Source organism: Ammospiza caudacuta, chromosome 3 (genome assembly GCF_027887145.1).
Source record: "Ammospiza caudacuta isolate bAmmCau1 chromosome 3, bAmmCau1.pri, whole genome shotgun sequence".
Classification (NCBI taxonomy): Eukaryota; Metazoa; Chordata; class Aves; order Passeriformes; family Passerellidae; genus Ammospiza; species Ammospiza caudacuta.
The window spans coordinates 41,509,773-41,525,989 of record NC_080595.1 but is presented as its reverse complement, the minus strand read 5'-3'; the positions used below and the strand labels follow the sequence as shown (position 1 = coordinate 41,525,989).

Sequence of the window (16,217 nt, the reverse complement as noted above, 5' to 3'; positions counted from 1 at the left end):
TTAAAAAAGAAAATATATGTACTACTTAGAAGAACAGAGCAGCAAAGTGGTAGCTACCAATAGGAGTAAGAACTAAGTAAAAGCCACATGCCAAATCTTTATGAAGCATGGGAGTTAAATCCATACTGGTTTGGGCTTCATTGAATAAAAGACTTTAAATTGCAGTAAAACAATGAAAGAATGTGCAATAAGCAATTAAAAATATTACCCTTTTGTATTCAACAAAAAAAGAAGCACAAAAATGTCATTTCAGCATGTGAAACAGCTGTATTGGTCATACTGAAAGATAATCAAATTGTATTGGACGTATCCAATCTATATGCACAGCATGACAATTTCACACGTTAGCTTATTTAAGTTTTACTCTTTATCTTAACTAATGGTATACTTGAAAAGGTGCATTTTTCATCATGTGTACCAGTTTTCAAAAATATTTTGTAATCAGGTAAGCAAACAGTATCTCATACAAAGCTGAAGGATCTCAAGAGTCAATCTGTCTTAAGTCATTTCATTTTATGTGGCCATGTTAAGTGAAGATAACATCCAAAAGAACATTCTTCCGGTCAACTCTTACATGCCTTTGGAAAATGCAAGAAAAATATGTTAAACCATAAATCTCTGATACCTAGCTGTCTGAAGTTTAAAATTCAAGTAAATTATGGGCACATACAAAAAAATTACTAAACCTGGCACAACTAAGATGTTTTGCACTGTACCAGATGGGTCCCATGAAATGATATGAAATGAAAGTGCCATCTAGACTTCAGGGACTAATAAAAATTAGATATTGCATGGCATTAGCATCACTGTAAATTAGACAAATCACCTGAGAAGCCATTTGGTGAATATGAACTCTAAAATTCAAAATTAAACAATCAAAGACTCTTTAGTCCTATTTGTCTACAAAATTAGCTTAAATTGCAACAAAAACTGGCAAACATTTGTTCACATTTCAGAATAATACCAGAAACTCTCTTCTGGCAATAAAAAACCGGTATCTTGTCACACTGTAACTAATTGGTTTCCACTGCAATGCAGCATAGAAAGCAGATTTCAACTCAACTTTTCTGAAAACAATAGCTTGGTATTTGCAAGCTGAAGTTCCGATTATTTCACAGCCCAGTGCGTTCAACAGTTGGCACAACAAGTTCCGGGACTGTTAAATGAAATTATCAACTAGATAAGATAATGCAGCATCAGTGTTTACCTCTTGCCACTACAGCAAAAATTGAAACTGGAGCTTTTCTAACTGAAACTACTATGAAAGGAGGATAACTGTTTTGTCATAATCTGTAGAATTAACTAAAACATGTTTTATTATAAAGGAAGGCGCCTCTGTAAGACACCAATAGATATCAGACAATAGGCAACAACCAGCACAAAAAAATCTACATGCAACATTCACCATGTTCTATAAGTAAATTTCAATGTTGCATTTTGAGAAATGCAAATATGAATTTTGCTTCCTGTTGAAAATAAAAATCTATTTACATTACGTATTAAAACCAGATAGTTTTATTAAAAAAAAAAAAAAAAAGCACTTAAAAGTGAAGACTCATAAAGCTGGAGTTTCTAATGTACATGTTCTTCCTTCACAAAGAGAACAGTTTAGTTCTTTGAAGTACAGCAGATTCTCCCCTCCACCCCCTCTGGCTTTACACTTCAGCAACCTGGTGTACAACTTTTAATTCCATTAGAAAAAATAAGTAATTCTAATAATATTAAATCTTGCCCATAGAGACAGCATTTATAACTTGCTAAGCACTTCCTTCTACTATACAGGAGAGGTATTAACAAATGCCACTGCCACAAAAGGGAGGGGGGAAGGAGAGGGCACAGGAGATAGAGTGTACTCATGTCTGTATACACACATGGCAGAAATAGACAGAGAATATTAAAACAAAACTAATATTTATTTTAACAGTCTGGTAGCCAAGATATCTGCTACTTGCATAATTACAGTGTTGAAGATAATGTAAGTTTTTTATGGAGTAGCTACAGAATCATCAATTTTCTCTTCAGCTGACAAACAAACTCACTGAAGAACAGCACTTCTAGGAACAAAGTCGAAAAAAGTCAAAAAACAAGTAGAAAAAAGTGCAACCCACCATAGAAACTAAATATCCAATATTTAAAACGAACACTAAGTTTAATTCACATTATTTTTTAGCAGAATTTTACAGGTTTCTAGCACAGCATAGATTTCATTTACACTATTTCCATCTATCTTTTAAATCTACCAGAAAAGATCTCACAAATTAAGAGTTTATATTCTTCAGGATTGATTTAAGAACAGACTTATGACATCTGCAGGATCTGTACCTTGACTACTATGTATTAAACATGTTATAAGTTCTTTTTTTCCCAAGCCAATTTATCATTAAGACTGAACATCAAGTTCTATCACTTCATAAAGCTGTCCACTGTGGGGAAAAAATTTGAGGGGGGTGGGGATAACAACCTGAAACATTTCATGAAATATTTACCTAAAGCTAAAGGTACTTGAGCATCTGGAACTGGCTTTAATATCCTTGTTCATGAACAACAACAGTGTGGCTATTTTAATGGAATTTAAATTGAAAGGTTCAGATGCCCTAAAGACAGTTTGCTGCAGAAATGATTCTATAATAACAGCATATCAATTTGAATTTAGTAGGTTACATCTCTTACGTGTACTTTCGGTAATTAACATCTTAACATTTTGGAGCTCCAAACTGGACTCTACAGATTAATATAATTAGATTCCCTACATCTCAGCTGGGGAAAACATCATCATACTGACTAGCTCAGTAAATATATAACATCAGGAAGTCCTAAAAAATTAATAAAAGCAGACAGGTGAAAGAAGCTTAAATTCCCATAATGGTGAACACATTTTTATTTTGTGATCTCAAAGTTTCATGTTTCAAATTTTTACTTCAGCCCATGGCCAAGGACAATTACTACAACACAAATGCCCTTAAATCAGTCGTCTTCAACTTTTTTCACTCACATTAAAACAAAAGTTTCCCAAAAAAGTGAAGGCTCAGTGTGGCCTATTTAAAATCTCCCAATAACAGATTTCTTTTTTCTTTGTTATCTGCAGCAACTCTTCACATGCAGCAAGTCTGGAAACAGTAGATTGAAAAACACGATTCTGGTAACTCATATTGCTTTTCACTTAGCTCCACTAACTTTGCTAACAAAAAAGATGCTGTCTACTTCAGAGAGAGAGTGCTCTCAAAGGTCTCATGTCAAAGACTATTTTGTTTTCATGCATTTTACAAAAACAACCCCTTTAGTTTAGGAAAAAAATCTCTTTGATGTTACTTTTTGTGCCAGTGACTGCACAGTTTTGCTGATGGTGCTGCAAAACAAAATATGATTGCTTTGTAATTCTTTGCTATGTCAGAAAAGGTATGGGCAAGGAATGGCTAGAATGGCTCAGTGTGACAAGCATGAGAAAAAATAGCATATATTGCGTTGGAAAAAGAGTATGTGCAAAGGAAATCTTGATTAGATTGTACAAAGATTAACTTCAATATAAATATCTCCATCTCTCTTAGGTGTAGTGTATAATCTCATAACATTTGAAGACTCAGTAAATCGTAGTGTTATTTTTTTTTAATTATTAACATTTTCTGAGCAAAAAGGCACCTCAGAGCTCAAGGAAATATATTATGATTTTTCTGATCCTTTCACATAATGATCTGTTTAACTTAGCAGTTTCAAAATCAGCATATTGTAAAATTTTTGCAGTTACTTATACAGTAATGTGTTTTTAAAACATACTCTGTCCCTTCTATTAACTTCTTCATTATACCATTTTTGTGGCATTAAGTTTCATTAATTAGCTCAACAGCCCGTAAATTATCCAGATTTCATTCCTAGCAATATTTATTCCTTCACTTTCCATGGAAGGAATAAAAAGCCCCAACTTTTCATGGCAGGAGAGGGTGTGGGAAACGATAAAAGTTTACAGCAGCTTAAGCTGTATTTCAACTATATTACATCCTATGAGAAACTACTCACCCATGACTAGACTAAGAAAAAAGCTCCTTACATGTTAGTGCTTTATTAGTATCCTGTATTTTATCAGAAATTTAAGACTAAGAGCATACAATGAAAGTTGGAAGAAGACATTGCAATATACTTCAGGTTATTTATGAATATATTTTAGTTATTAACAGCTGCTGAAAACTTTCAGCAGCCCAGATGCTCAATCCAGAAAAATGTACCAGAAATGTAGTTTAATCTGTGCAGCAATTTATGCTAAATATACCTCTTCACTACACTAGTTATGACTGCTATACAACATACTGAAATGTTTGATACAGATTTCAGTACTGAATTGTGCTCAGGGCTCAGAAAGCTGGTACATACAGGTTTAGTAACCTAAAGTCAGTCAGCAGGCAGGAAAAAATCCATGTGAAGAGCCTCAACAAAGTAAAAGACGTGATTATTACTTTGAACTGCTCTCCATGTATCAAGTGTTCAACAGTTTGATATAACAAAAAGCAGCCAAGAACAATTCCAGTACAAACCATACTAAATGGGATTAGAAAGACCTGTGCATGTGACAAAAACCACTTAGTTATGCTATTAGGCTGATAGAAGAAAATCCCCCCTCAAATTGCCAACTATTTTCTTTATCCTTTAGGGGGAAAAAATTAAAAATTAAAAGTGAAAGTAATCAGTAATTGAAGCAACAAAGCAACTGAAAGCTGGGAGATCTAAGAAAGGTTAACACAGAACTTAAAGGAAAATTAAGTTCAGAATAAACTAAATCCTGCCTCAAAGTTAATTCATCCAAATATTTGAGGCCAAAGAAGGTTGCTGAGACTGCAAAGATCAAGAGAAATCCACAAGTCGGTCTTCAAAATATAACTCACGTTTATCAATACTAAAGACTGATGCAAATCTTTTTCAATGAATGAATAACCAGTTGTCCACGTGTCATTTTAAGCTATCGAATTCAGTAACCCCTTAGGACTGGAGAAGGGACGTGTTCCTCGTCTGTTCAGCCGAGCACAGGCGTGCGGTCCCTCCTCACTCAATTACTGAGCGTACACCTAAATACCACCTGCCATCCCTCCCCACCCCAGCGCTGGCTGGGGCAGCCATCTACTGCAGCATGCATCTCTCTCCAATTCATCACCGTCAGCTTTCTTGCTGACACCCCTCAGGGCTGCCTGGCTGATGAATGGCTCTGTTATTCATCCTATGTTAATCCCAGGCTGACGCAAGAATACCTTGCTGAAGACACTTAACAGTATTAAAGCTCAGCACTACCAAGTGCCCCCAGTGTGCATTAAACCTCCCATTTGGAACCAACATGATTCCTCATGAATAGTTATTAATAACATACAGTTACTAAATCAACAGGCACTAAGTTTATGTACCCCATCACCCAGAGACAAAGCTTCCACACAGTCCTTTTCTTCCCTGAAAGCTACACCTCAATTATTGGAAGTCAGGAACACTTTGATCCATACAGAATTTAACCTCAATTAACCCTATAATTAAGATGATACAGAGAAGTTTTCCCCCTCCTCCCCCTCAAAATGTCAGTACACATCTTAAATGCCACAGGTCTCAAAAAAATTTTTGACGTTTGTAACTTGAATAAGCTTTACTCAAGAAAGCAAGTTTTGTACTTTTTCTCCCTTCTAAGAGGAATCTGATCTTTAGGTTAGGTTTTTTCTGGTAGTTTGGAGTTTTTTCATAAAGGATTATGCTTGTCAGAAAAATAAAACTTATCCACAGAATGAACACAAAATCACTGCAAGAAATTTCAAAATATAACTCTAATCTCTGTAAACACGTTATGAGAACAGCCAAACACAATTCCCTTCTAAACACAATTACAGTCACTGATTTTATACCTGAGATACTAAAGTATCATTCTTTCTCTGAAAGTGTTTTAATACACAGATAATCAATCTTCCTGACAGAATCTTCATTAGAATTCATTTCTGATCCCCTACCACATCATCTGTGTTCAGATTTTGCTCAAGTCTATTTGAGCACAAAGTTAACACAACTACATGAAAAGTGGGAACAAAAGAACGTGCATAACAAGTTTTGCTTCAGGTTGATTCAGAGGCAGTATCAGATTTCTATAAAAGCCCCAAGTGATTTAAAGCAGTAGTAATTCCCTCGTAAACTGACTGCATATGAGCCTCTCTGACTACACTTATCTTTATAGATGATAAGATACTTAAGCAATTAAAGAACTATCAACAACTTGTCTCTAGCAATGTCTAACACACACCACGTTCTCACTGCACAGCCAATCTTCACAGCAAAAACATCACACTTTAAACAAGACAGCTGGGCCTATTACAGCATTTTAACCTTCAACTTTAACACACAAACCAACTGTTACGGGAACACGCCTGACAACAGATTGTACGTGTAGTATTTAGGCAAAGTTATTTTGTAAGTTTGGGCGGGGGCTGACGACTGCAACAACTTTCTGAGAAATTGTCCATGTTGCTTTATGCTGGAGGGGTGCTCCTTCAAAATTAGACAAACTGAAACTAACTAAAAGCAGTATGATCAGCAACACTGCTCAAAAGCAAACAGCAGCAGGTCAGAGAATTTTTGTCTTGTGTTCTCCTCCCTGTTCCTGCAGAGAAACCAAAGATATTCATAGCAAAGAGAAGGGGATTTGGCCTGCTCTGCATCTAAAAATTGAAAATTGTGCACCAACTTTTAATATAATTATTTGCAGGTTATTAGATCAAGCTGCATTGAGAAGAATATTAACTGATTTGCTACTGCTTCAAAGTCTGATAAATGGAAGCATTATGCAACATGAGCTGAATGTTTTACTTTAGCTGCCATTTAAGCTTATGAACCAGAACATTAGGGTTGTATTAATACTTGTGCTAGCAGATCTGTCGCTTATTTTTTTAAATTTCAGGCACCTGCAATCTCCTACATATTAATGAAAAAAATATACTGTACCTAGGAAAGGACATTTTGATCAACTAAAGGCTACAGAGATTTCTAAATCAGTTCTTTAATCGGAATTAGGAAAAAACCCACAAAGGTTCATTATTTCAACAGCTAAAGGGCTTAAAGAATTCAGTAAAGTCTGACTTCCATCTAGTGTCAGCTAGTCTGCAAATAAGCACATCCTTAAAATTCTGAATGGACTAGATGCACAATCAGTTGACATCAATTAGGAGCTTCAGACTTTAAAGTAAATGTTTAAGCAAATGCATTTCTCTCCCCAAGGCGCTGCTCTACATCTTCAGCATCGAGCCACCTCAGCCACAGCGCCAGCACAGCTGCTCTGAGATCACACAGGGAGCGAGATCACAGCTCTGATCCATCTGAAAAGCGAGCCAGCACCACACAAAAACAAACTCAAAAAAACCCTGACCGGTACAGAATATCAGCTGACCTTTTAAGTCAGAAAGTGATCCACCAGATAAGAGTATAAAGTACTGCATTATCTCCCCTGCCTCTGCTCTGACATCAGCAGCCACTCTGGTGCATTGCTCCGTCGATTACCCAGAAGTAACTTCCCAGCAAAGTAACAAGATTTTAATTGTTTGTCATGCCGGGATGCTTTTACTTTTGAAATCAAGTCTTAAAGAAACAGCAACATTTGTAAGGTTATACATCACTGAAGTGCTCACTGTTCCAACTGCGAACACCCTCAGATTTCAGTGAGTTATCACACAAATTGTTTCATGGTTTGTCCCTTCTAAAAAAGGGTATCCTGAGGACTTTCCCACATGGGCACTTCCTAGAGCGCTGCAATTATAGTACACAGTATCAAAACCTGGCTGTAATATGGCCCTGTGCTGGAAACACAGAAAATCCCTCCAACTACAGAAAGGAGTAAAGTACAACTATTCAACTGCAGCAGCAAAACAGTTAAAATATTTTTAAAAGCAATTTAAAAAATTTACTTCCAGGGTGCTACTCAACTATGCACCACCAAAAACATTAAAACATCAATAGCTACCTACTGCCATCCATTTCCCTTCAAGAGAACGATTTTTTGCACTGAACTGAAAAGCAAAATTTACTATTTGACACCAAGTATAAAAAAAATAAATCAATTCTCAAATGAAAAGTAACTGAAAATGTATTTTCAATTTCTACTCACTATTTCAAACCACGAGAATAAAATAAATAAAAAACCCTTTTAGCATTACCACACTCATTCCAACCACTAACACTGCTAAAATAACTGCAAAGATCAAAAAAGCTGCAACTTCTAGTGCCGAACTTGGACAACAGAGGTTTAAAAGTAACACAACTCCACTCTAACTTGCATTGTTGTCTTGCTGTTCTCAGACATGCAGCTAGTCTGCAAAAGACACTTTCTAATGGAAGCAACAAAGTGGAAGGGCAGTTCTGCTAACGAAGCCAGATATTATTTCTCTTTGGTGTTGTCACAGCTGTTTTGTTCATTCATGCATAAATCGTCTCAAAAATTTAAGCTTTGCTATTAAAAAGCTAACTCCCCTTCTACTAAACCTTTCCAAGAAAAACAACCAAAAGAAACAAAAACCTGGACGTTACTTGAATTGCATTGTACAGGGTTATACAGGATATTTTCTAAAGTCAAAAGTAAAAATGTAATGTTGCCTACCTTTCAGCAACCCCACTCTTTTTTTTTAGCAAAGCAAAGGTATTATATACATTACACCTTTTACCTATTTCAGGATTCAAACAGTAATTTCAATGTCCCTCACAGACACAGATCCTCCTGCAAGCAAGACACACATGTAGCTTGTGTGGTACTTCTATTGACCTAACCAACTGCATAGTGCGATTAAAAACAGCAGCAGTTTTACTGTTCCTAGTAGTTTTCTTAGCACTGGGTTATTAAATTTCAATGAAATGTTAAAATCAACAGAAGATTTTCGGAGTCTGCATTCTGACTAAAATCAATACAGGAAAATTCACACGGCCGGAATGAGAAGTTGTGAGTTATGTTTCAATAAAGACAAGGGTCAGTGAATGAGGGCATTTCATTAGTTAACAGCTTTCCTGGCAAGGCATTTCCCCCATCTCCCCCCTCCCAACATTCCATATAAGCAGTCAAATACTAACCATCAGTTTCCATGGCAGACTCCTGCTATACTTCAATCAGCCTGAGCTGTCAGGATGGTCTGGTAATTAACATTAACACAGGTCTATCCTGTCAGCCACAGAAATACACCAGCATCTAATAATACATCTAACTAATAGGATACCTGCATCAGGGTGCATTCTCAAAAAGTGAGAACACTTTATAGTTACAGACAGCAATTGAAGACAATTCAAATGTACTTGCTCTTCTAACGAAGTCTACACAATTCAAATCATTGTAAGCACCCCATTCCTGACCTGGCATTGTACAGTGTACTCAGAGGAAAAAAGTTTTAATCTGAGAATGATTGAAACAGACAACCTGGTCAAAACCATCACTAACCCACAAAAGTGACCACCCATTTCATGTCTAGCCTTCTCTTCACAACCACAGCACTCACTGAACATCAGCAACTTCTTTGTATCTGTTGATGCATGTAAACTTCATTTTCATAATCAGGACATTCTAAGTGCTCTCTTAAAATCCATAGCATTTTTCTCAGTTGGTGTTGGTTGTTTTAGAGTTTTATCCCAATTTTACTATAATATTAACCAACACATCTCCAGTTCTTCCCCTTGTGCACCACAAAAGCACGGCATGCCGCTCCCTAATCTAATCCGCACTGGGTCAGTTGTTTCTAACCATAGCAAGGGATTTTTATATGACACCACTTATTTTAGAAATGACTGCATTCAGTTTCAGACGAGGAAAATGCAACTCAATTGCAATCTTAATGAACAAGTTTCACTAAACAAAAACATTAAATTCAAACAGGCCTCTCCCAGTTCAACAAGTCAGCCACTCCTGTACAGAACTAAGTCTAATGCGATGACTCTTATGTAAAAAAAAAATAAAAAATCTGAAGACAGATATTTTAACTATTAATTAATTATTGGTAAGCAACAGGGAACAGACCACTTTCAAAGTACGAGCTTAAAATAACTGTTTTCCTAACTTAAAACTTGTATCAGTTAAAAAATACCCTTTTATTTAGTTACTTGCCAGGTGACTGCAATCCTATAAATGTTGCAGATACAGCTCCAAAAATAACATAATTTAAAAAGAATTGAACTGTCACCATTTTAAATATTTTTTCACAAGCCAAAAAAACTGCCACACTGTTTCTTAAGTGCAATGGAGCTTTTGGTTTGGCATTGCAAGAGGCTGTGCCAAGGTATTAAAGCCACTCCCTCCCTCCCGCCAAAAAATAACCAAACACCCACACCTCAAAATAGCTCTTACAAGGTTTCTGAATACAAGTTCTAGAAGCATTACAACATTCATAAATCAGAAAAACACCTCAGACCATTAAGTTTTAAGAGATACTTAAAGAACCAAACTCAAAAGAGTACTAACAATAAACAGCACACAAACGATACTCCATGCTCTTGTGGCACGCTGCTTTGCCAATTTTAACATTAATACAACAAGTTTAAAAACCAGTCTGAGACTATCTGGGCAAACATCTTTTGTAAGGCCTTTATCCCAAAGAATATTTATCCCTGAATATTGCACTAAGAAGCACATTTTTAATAAATTAAGGGGGGTCCATTGCAAGATCTGATACAACTGAAAAAACCAACGTGCTAATGTGGCCAGTGGCCCTCCATCAAATCTGACATGTCAGCAAAACCCTAGCTAAGCACAGGCTACATTTATATAATCACAAACAGTAAGGTCATGTACAAAAGTAACTAGATAACTTTCCAGGGAGAACTCATTTACAACACCAGAACACAGTTCTTCAGCTCTGCTTCACACAGACGTTGTGCTTAACACAACCAGACCGACACAAAAACTGCACTTTGGGCACTAAGCTCCCCGAGTTCACAGGCACTTTTCTCAGTGAGAAAACTAAACAGAGAGAGCAACATTCACTGAAAATTTATACTCATATTGCCTACTTGGATGTTTTACACTAGCTTTGCTAAACTTGGCAGACAGAAAGAGGCAGCCTATTTGATACAAAATTAGATTTATCTCCAATAGCCAGATGCATGGCCAAATTTACATTTAAAGGTAGACATGCTTTTAAGTCACCTTCAACACAGTTTTGAAGGAAAGACGTAAGTTTTTCAGGGATAGGTTACTGAGGAAAAATGAATTCTTGATAAGGTGCTCTTCAATCTCTTTTTGACAACAGTTCAGACCACAGGTCTCATCTGTGTACATTCCAATCAGGTGCAAGAGTCTGTGCACTTACAGGTTCAAGAAAACAAAATGTAAATTTACAAATCAGACTCCTCAGATTCCAGTTAATAGTTCAGGCACATTTATTCATAGTCTGATGAAAGAATACAACTGAAGTATCTCATTAATTTCAATCTGTCAGCATGCTACTGAGCAGTTTGAAATGTCCAATTCAGTTTTTAAAAACAGTGCAAGAAAACAGCTACAGCTCTGTCCACTGTCCACAAAGGGGAGCATTAAAATATATAAGTTGTCAGAAAAAAAATCCAGGTTAACATCATAAAAGTTAGTATCTCAAAAGCTTAAGCAAAAAAAAAAAAAAAAAATCAAAAAAAATCAGGTCACATTTGATGGTGCAAACAATTACAGGAAATACAGCCTATTCCACATTCAGGAAAAGCCCTCTCTTCCCACAGGTTTGCACCAGTCTGATAAAAACAATTCAGCTTCCTAGTTATTATGATGTGCTCTTTAAACATCCTTGTTAATCCACAGAAGACTTATTTACACATAACAAGTTAAAAGCACACATATGGAAAAATAACTGTAACCTAAACAGAACTGTAACTTTCACATTTTATGAAAGCAGTTCTTAAAAAAAGGTTTCCTCAATACACTTCTTACATTTAAGCTAATCCTCAAAAACAAAATGCTGCAAGACAGAGATCATCTATCAAATTAAGCACTAAGATTTTCTGAGATCAAAAAGTAGGATAGAGTTCAGAAAGGAAAACATGCTTTGGATAATACACACAGCATAGACATGGACCCCAAAAAAGCAGATGTACATTCTGTAACTGAACCAGATTAGATGTACTCCTCACCTAAACCCACAGGCATCTTTCTATCTATTGCTGCCTACAACTACAAGAAGTAACCACTGCAGAAGCCCATTTGAGTAATTTGAGTTCTGTTTTTAAATACTGGCATGTAACAATAAATAAGTAATAATAAAAAAAAAAAAACGAACCTAGCATTCCAGTAGGGAAGGCAATCCCACCTTTTATTTGTTTGAATTCTTAGGGTTGTGACTTTATTTCTTCATTTTGATCAGCACACAAAATAAAAGACAATGGCTGATCATAATATTATTCTTCTCAAGAATAAACAAAACCTTCAGGAAAATGGTTGTATTATAACAAAAAAAAAAAAAAAAAAAAAAAAAAAAGAAAACAGAAACCTACCTAAAGCACACAACAACAAACTAGAGGAAGCAAATCAAATGACAGGGTGGAGGGGGCAAAGAGGGAATGTGAACCCTGTAGCTTTATTTTTAGATTCTATATACCTATATATACACGCACTTGCCCCAAATACTTGGTATTCTCAAGGGTGCCAGGAAACAAGTGATGAAACCTTGAAATAATACACTTTTCAGTAAGCACACTGAATCCTGCAGACTTGCCCAGCAAACCTGTAGTTTGCTACTCCTGAACCCTTCTGCTGGAGGATGTCAGCGGAGCACACAGTTCAGGATATTTAACACAGCCCCCACTGGAAACCAGGATAGGTGTTTTACAGGGAAACAGTTGTTCCAACTCCTCAACTGTTCACTGCTCTGCCTATTCCACCGACGTAATACCGCCTGTAAGCACACAATACGTGGAGGTCCATGCAAACACAGATACCTGCACAAATCCACCATTATTTTGTCATTCTTTGGCGTCTTCTACCAGACTTGATCATTTTAGTGCCCAAGTCAAAAGCGGTGCTCGCGGATTCACGCCTCAGAAAAAAAAATAACTGGCGCCCCTTAGTGTTCAAATTCTGAAGTCTTGAAGCAATTTACTAGATTTGCATGAAACTTTTTTTTCAACATTCCAAAAAGTTTTCTGCCTCCACAATACTTCCACCCATTTGCCAACGTAAACAGGAAAAGCAGAAAAGTTTAAAGGGATAGCAGGCTTCTTCCAGAGACCATTTAGGAACACAGATTATATTTTATTTGCTTTTCTTTTGAAGAAGAGAGTGAAGAATAGTTCCAACACAGTCCTTAAACTTTTGTCAGCAAGAGTCACGAGAGCCCTCGTTTTGGAACTCCAATACTTTGCAAACAGACTTCCAGTGTTTTCAGTATTTCAAAATATATGACAAGACATAAGTATTTTGGCAATTCCTTTTTCACTGTCCTTTTTGCGTCGGAAAATGTTTTTCTTCCTTTTGTTCTCTGAAAATAAAAAAACAGCTTCAGGCCTCCTCTGGCCAAATACATAAAGTTGAAGAGATTCAAGAATTTAAAACTCCGTTATCAAACCTGTGGAAGGCTCATTTGTCCTATAAAGGAGTCTTCTCGGTCAAATTTCTTCTTGATGTTTATTGTAAATCTAACTATTCCAAAGAGTCTGCTCACTGTGGTGACCAAGAACGTAAGTTCTAAAATAGTTTTGCTCTTCACATCCACAGTTGCTCCAACATATATTCAAACTCCTCCAAGTATCTTGCAAATAAAAATAGACTCTCCCATTATAATGCTTCCCACAATCCGTGTTCTTCACCGTTTGTTTGGGTTTCTTTAAATTCCTCTATCACTTATTTCAGAAGGTAGCATTTTCTCGACATGCTATTTTTGTGTCGTACTACAGTTGCTATCTCATTTTTACAGTCTTGGCAGAGGGCGGGGAGCTGTTCTACCAAATATAACCAGTTCTTTCATCTTCCGAGGTCAACAACTTCCCAAACTTCTTTTAGCGAAGAGGAATACATCCGCAAACAAGAACCCTAACTCAAAATCTCGAAAATCAGTACTTCGTACTAAGAAACCCAACGAGTTGAAACTGTATAAATTATTTATGGTCATATCATATTCTACAAAGCTATCAAATACGATTAAACAAACAGGTCTAAGTCTCCAGAAAGCCTAGGTTTAAAGACATAAAAAAAGAAATGCCTTCGACAAGAAAAACAAACCTGTGAACCCGAATACAAGGCGAATTTAACATACCAAGAACAAGTGTTTCACCTAATTTTTGATACACAGTGGGTCTGTTACTGTAGTGGGAAAAAGTATGGGACACAGGAAGTTCCCAGCTCGTACTTTTCTTGTTAATTTCTAAACCGTGATTGTTTATTTGTGAAATCTTAACCCTAAACAAAGTCACTAGGGAAAAAATTGGGGGCATAGGGGGGGCCTCGCCCCGTGCCAGGAGAGGGTGCGAGGCTGGGGCAGACGTTTGGCAGGAGCAGACCAGGCAATTTCGTAACCCTTTTTGTTTCTCCCCCTTCACTAAAGTCACACGTAGGAGCCTTTCGAGTTCAGTTTCTTTAAAAGGTAAGGATAGCTGAGACAAGAATTCGCTCCCTTCCCTTGCGATACAGAAAAATCATAATTAGTTTGCGGCCAGTTCGGGGTGGGGTAGATCTGGAGCAGAAGAAAGAGCTCAGCCCCCCTCCGCCTTAGTCATTCAAGTCCAAGCAGCTTCCAGAAGAGCCAAATCTCGAAACCAAACACCCGCCGCCCCCCCGGCGGGGGCCCTGGGGCCGGGCGGCGGAGCGCTCCGAGGGCGCCGGCAGGACCCCAGTGTCCCCCGCCGCCGCGGGAGGGAGCGATGGAGGGAGGGGAGCGCCAGCCGCCAGCCAGCCTTTCCCCTCCTCCCTGCCTTCCCCCAGAGCGCATTCCTGAGCTCCTCTCCTCGCTCCCTCCCCTCCGTGCCGTAGTCACCCTTCCCCCGGTTTAAGGAGATAGTGCGGAAAAGGGTAAAAAGAAAAAGAAGGAAAAATAAAGGGGAAAACCCTCCGGGGGCATCGGGGACCCGCGCGGCCGGGGCTGCCTCTCCCCTCCCACTCGCTCCCCGAGTCCCCCGGCACCGCGCGGCGGCGGCGGCCAGGGCGGGGAGAGCCCGCACTTCCCCTTTGTTTTCGGCTCCCCAGCCGGGGCCGGGAGCGTGCGGGGAGCAGCGGGGAGAGCGGAACAGGCCCCGGGCCGCCCCCGCCGCCCGGCCGGGCCGGGGCGGGGGACCGAGCGGGATCCCCGGGCCGGGGGAGGCAGGGCAGGGCGGCGGGGCGGGGGAGGGGGCGGCCGGGCGAGCGCTTTTACCTTCGTCCAGCAGCCTCTCGAGGTGGTTGAAGATCCCGCAGAAGTTGGGGAGGCTGCTCATCAGCTTCTTGTCGTTCATCAGCTGCATCAGGTAATCGGGGCTCGGCTTCGGCTTCTCCTTGGTTTCCATTTCCCCAACCATATTCCAAGCCCGCGCAGAGACGGCGAGCGCCCGCAGCAGCTCTGCCGAGCAACGCGACCGCGGCACGGGGCGCCCGGCTGGATCCGGGCGGGCAGGGAGGCGGTGGGGGAGGGGAGGGGGCGGGGAGGGGAGCTTCCCCGAGGAAGGAGGAGAAGGAGGAGGATTCAAATCCGGAGACAAACGCAGACCCGCCGCTGAGTCCCAGGGACCGAGGGGAAAAAAAAAAAAAAAAGAAAAAAAAAAAAGAGGAAACTCGGTAGAAACCCCCGTGCGGGCTGCGCCCTCCTCTCCGGGCACAAGGACCCGCCGCCGCCTCTCGGTGCCGCCGCCGCCGCCGCTTCCCTGCTCCGTGCGCCCTCGGCCGGCGCAGTCCTCGGTGTGTCCCCCCCTCCTTCTCGTCCTCCTCCTCCCGCGCACACACACGCTGAGCCCGGTTCTCCTCTCGGCGCTGCCCCCTGTCTCCGCGGCGGGGGAGGGAGGGGACGCGCGGGGCGGGCGGGCGCTGCTGGCGCGGCTGCCGCTTCCGAGGAGCCGCCGCCGGTGTCTCCCCGCTGTTGCCGCCGCTGCTGCTGTTGTTGCCGCCGCGCTGCGCCTGGCGTGTGTCCTCCTCCTCCTCCTCTCCGCCTCCCGCCCGCCCGCCCTCCCGCCGCCGCTGCTGCTGCTGCTGCTGCTGCCGCCGCTGCCGCCTGTGGCTGCTGGAGTCTCAGCCCCGCCGCCGCCTCCTCACTTCTCCTCAGTTCTCCTCAGTTCGCTCCGGAGTTCGCTTCAGTTCA

At 39.9% G+C, this 16,217-nt stretch overlaps 1 protein-coding gene across 8 annotated transcripts in view; it reads right to left on the bottom strand.

Annotated features, from left to right (window-relative positions):
- The window catches only part of QKI (QKI, KH domain containing RNA binding), a 149,388-nt gene extending 133,740 nt beyond the window's left edge, over positions 1 to 15,648 (bottom strand). For all 8 annotated transcript variants that reach the window (XR_009274521.1, XR_009274520.1, XM_058801059.1 and 5 more), the window contains exon 1: positions 15,303 to 15,648. Coding sequence is in view for 6 of the 8 variants with exons in the window: in XM_058801059.1 (XP_058657042.1) it covers positions 15,303 to 15,444 (142 nt within the window). In the remaining 2 variants the exon portion in view is untranslated. The remainder of the gene's footprint in view (positions 1 to 15,302) is intronic.
- Between the last annotated feature and the right edge of the window lie 569 nt (positions 15,649 to 16,217).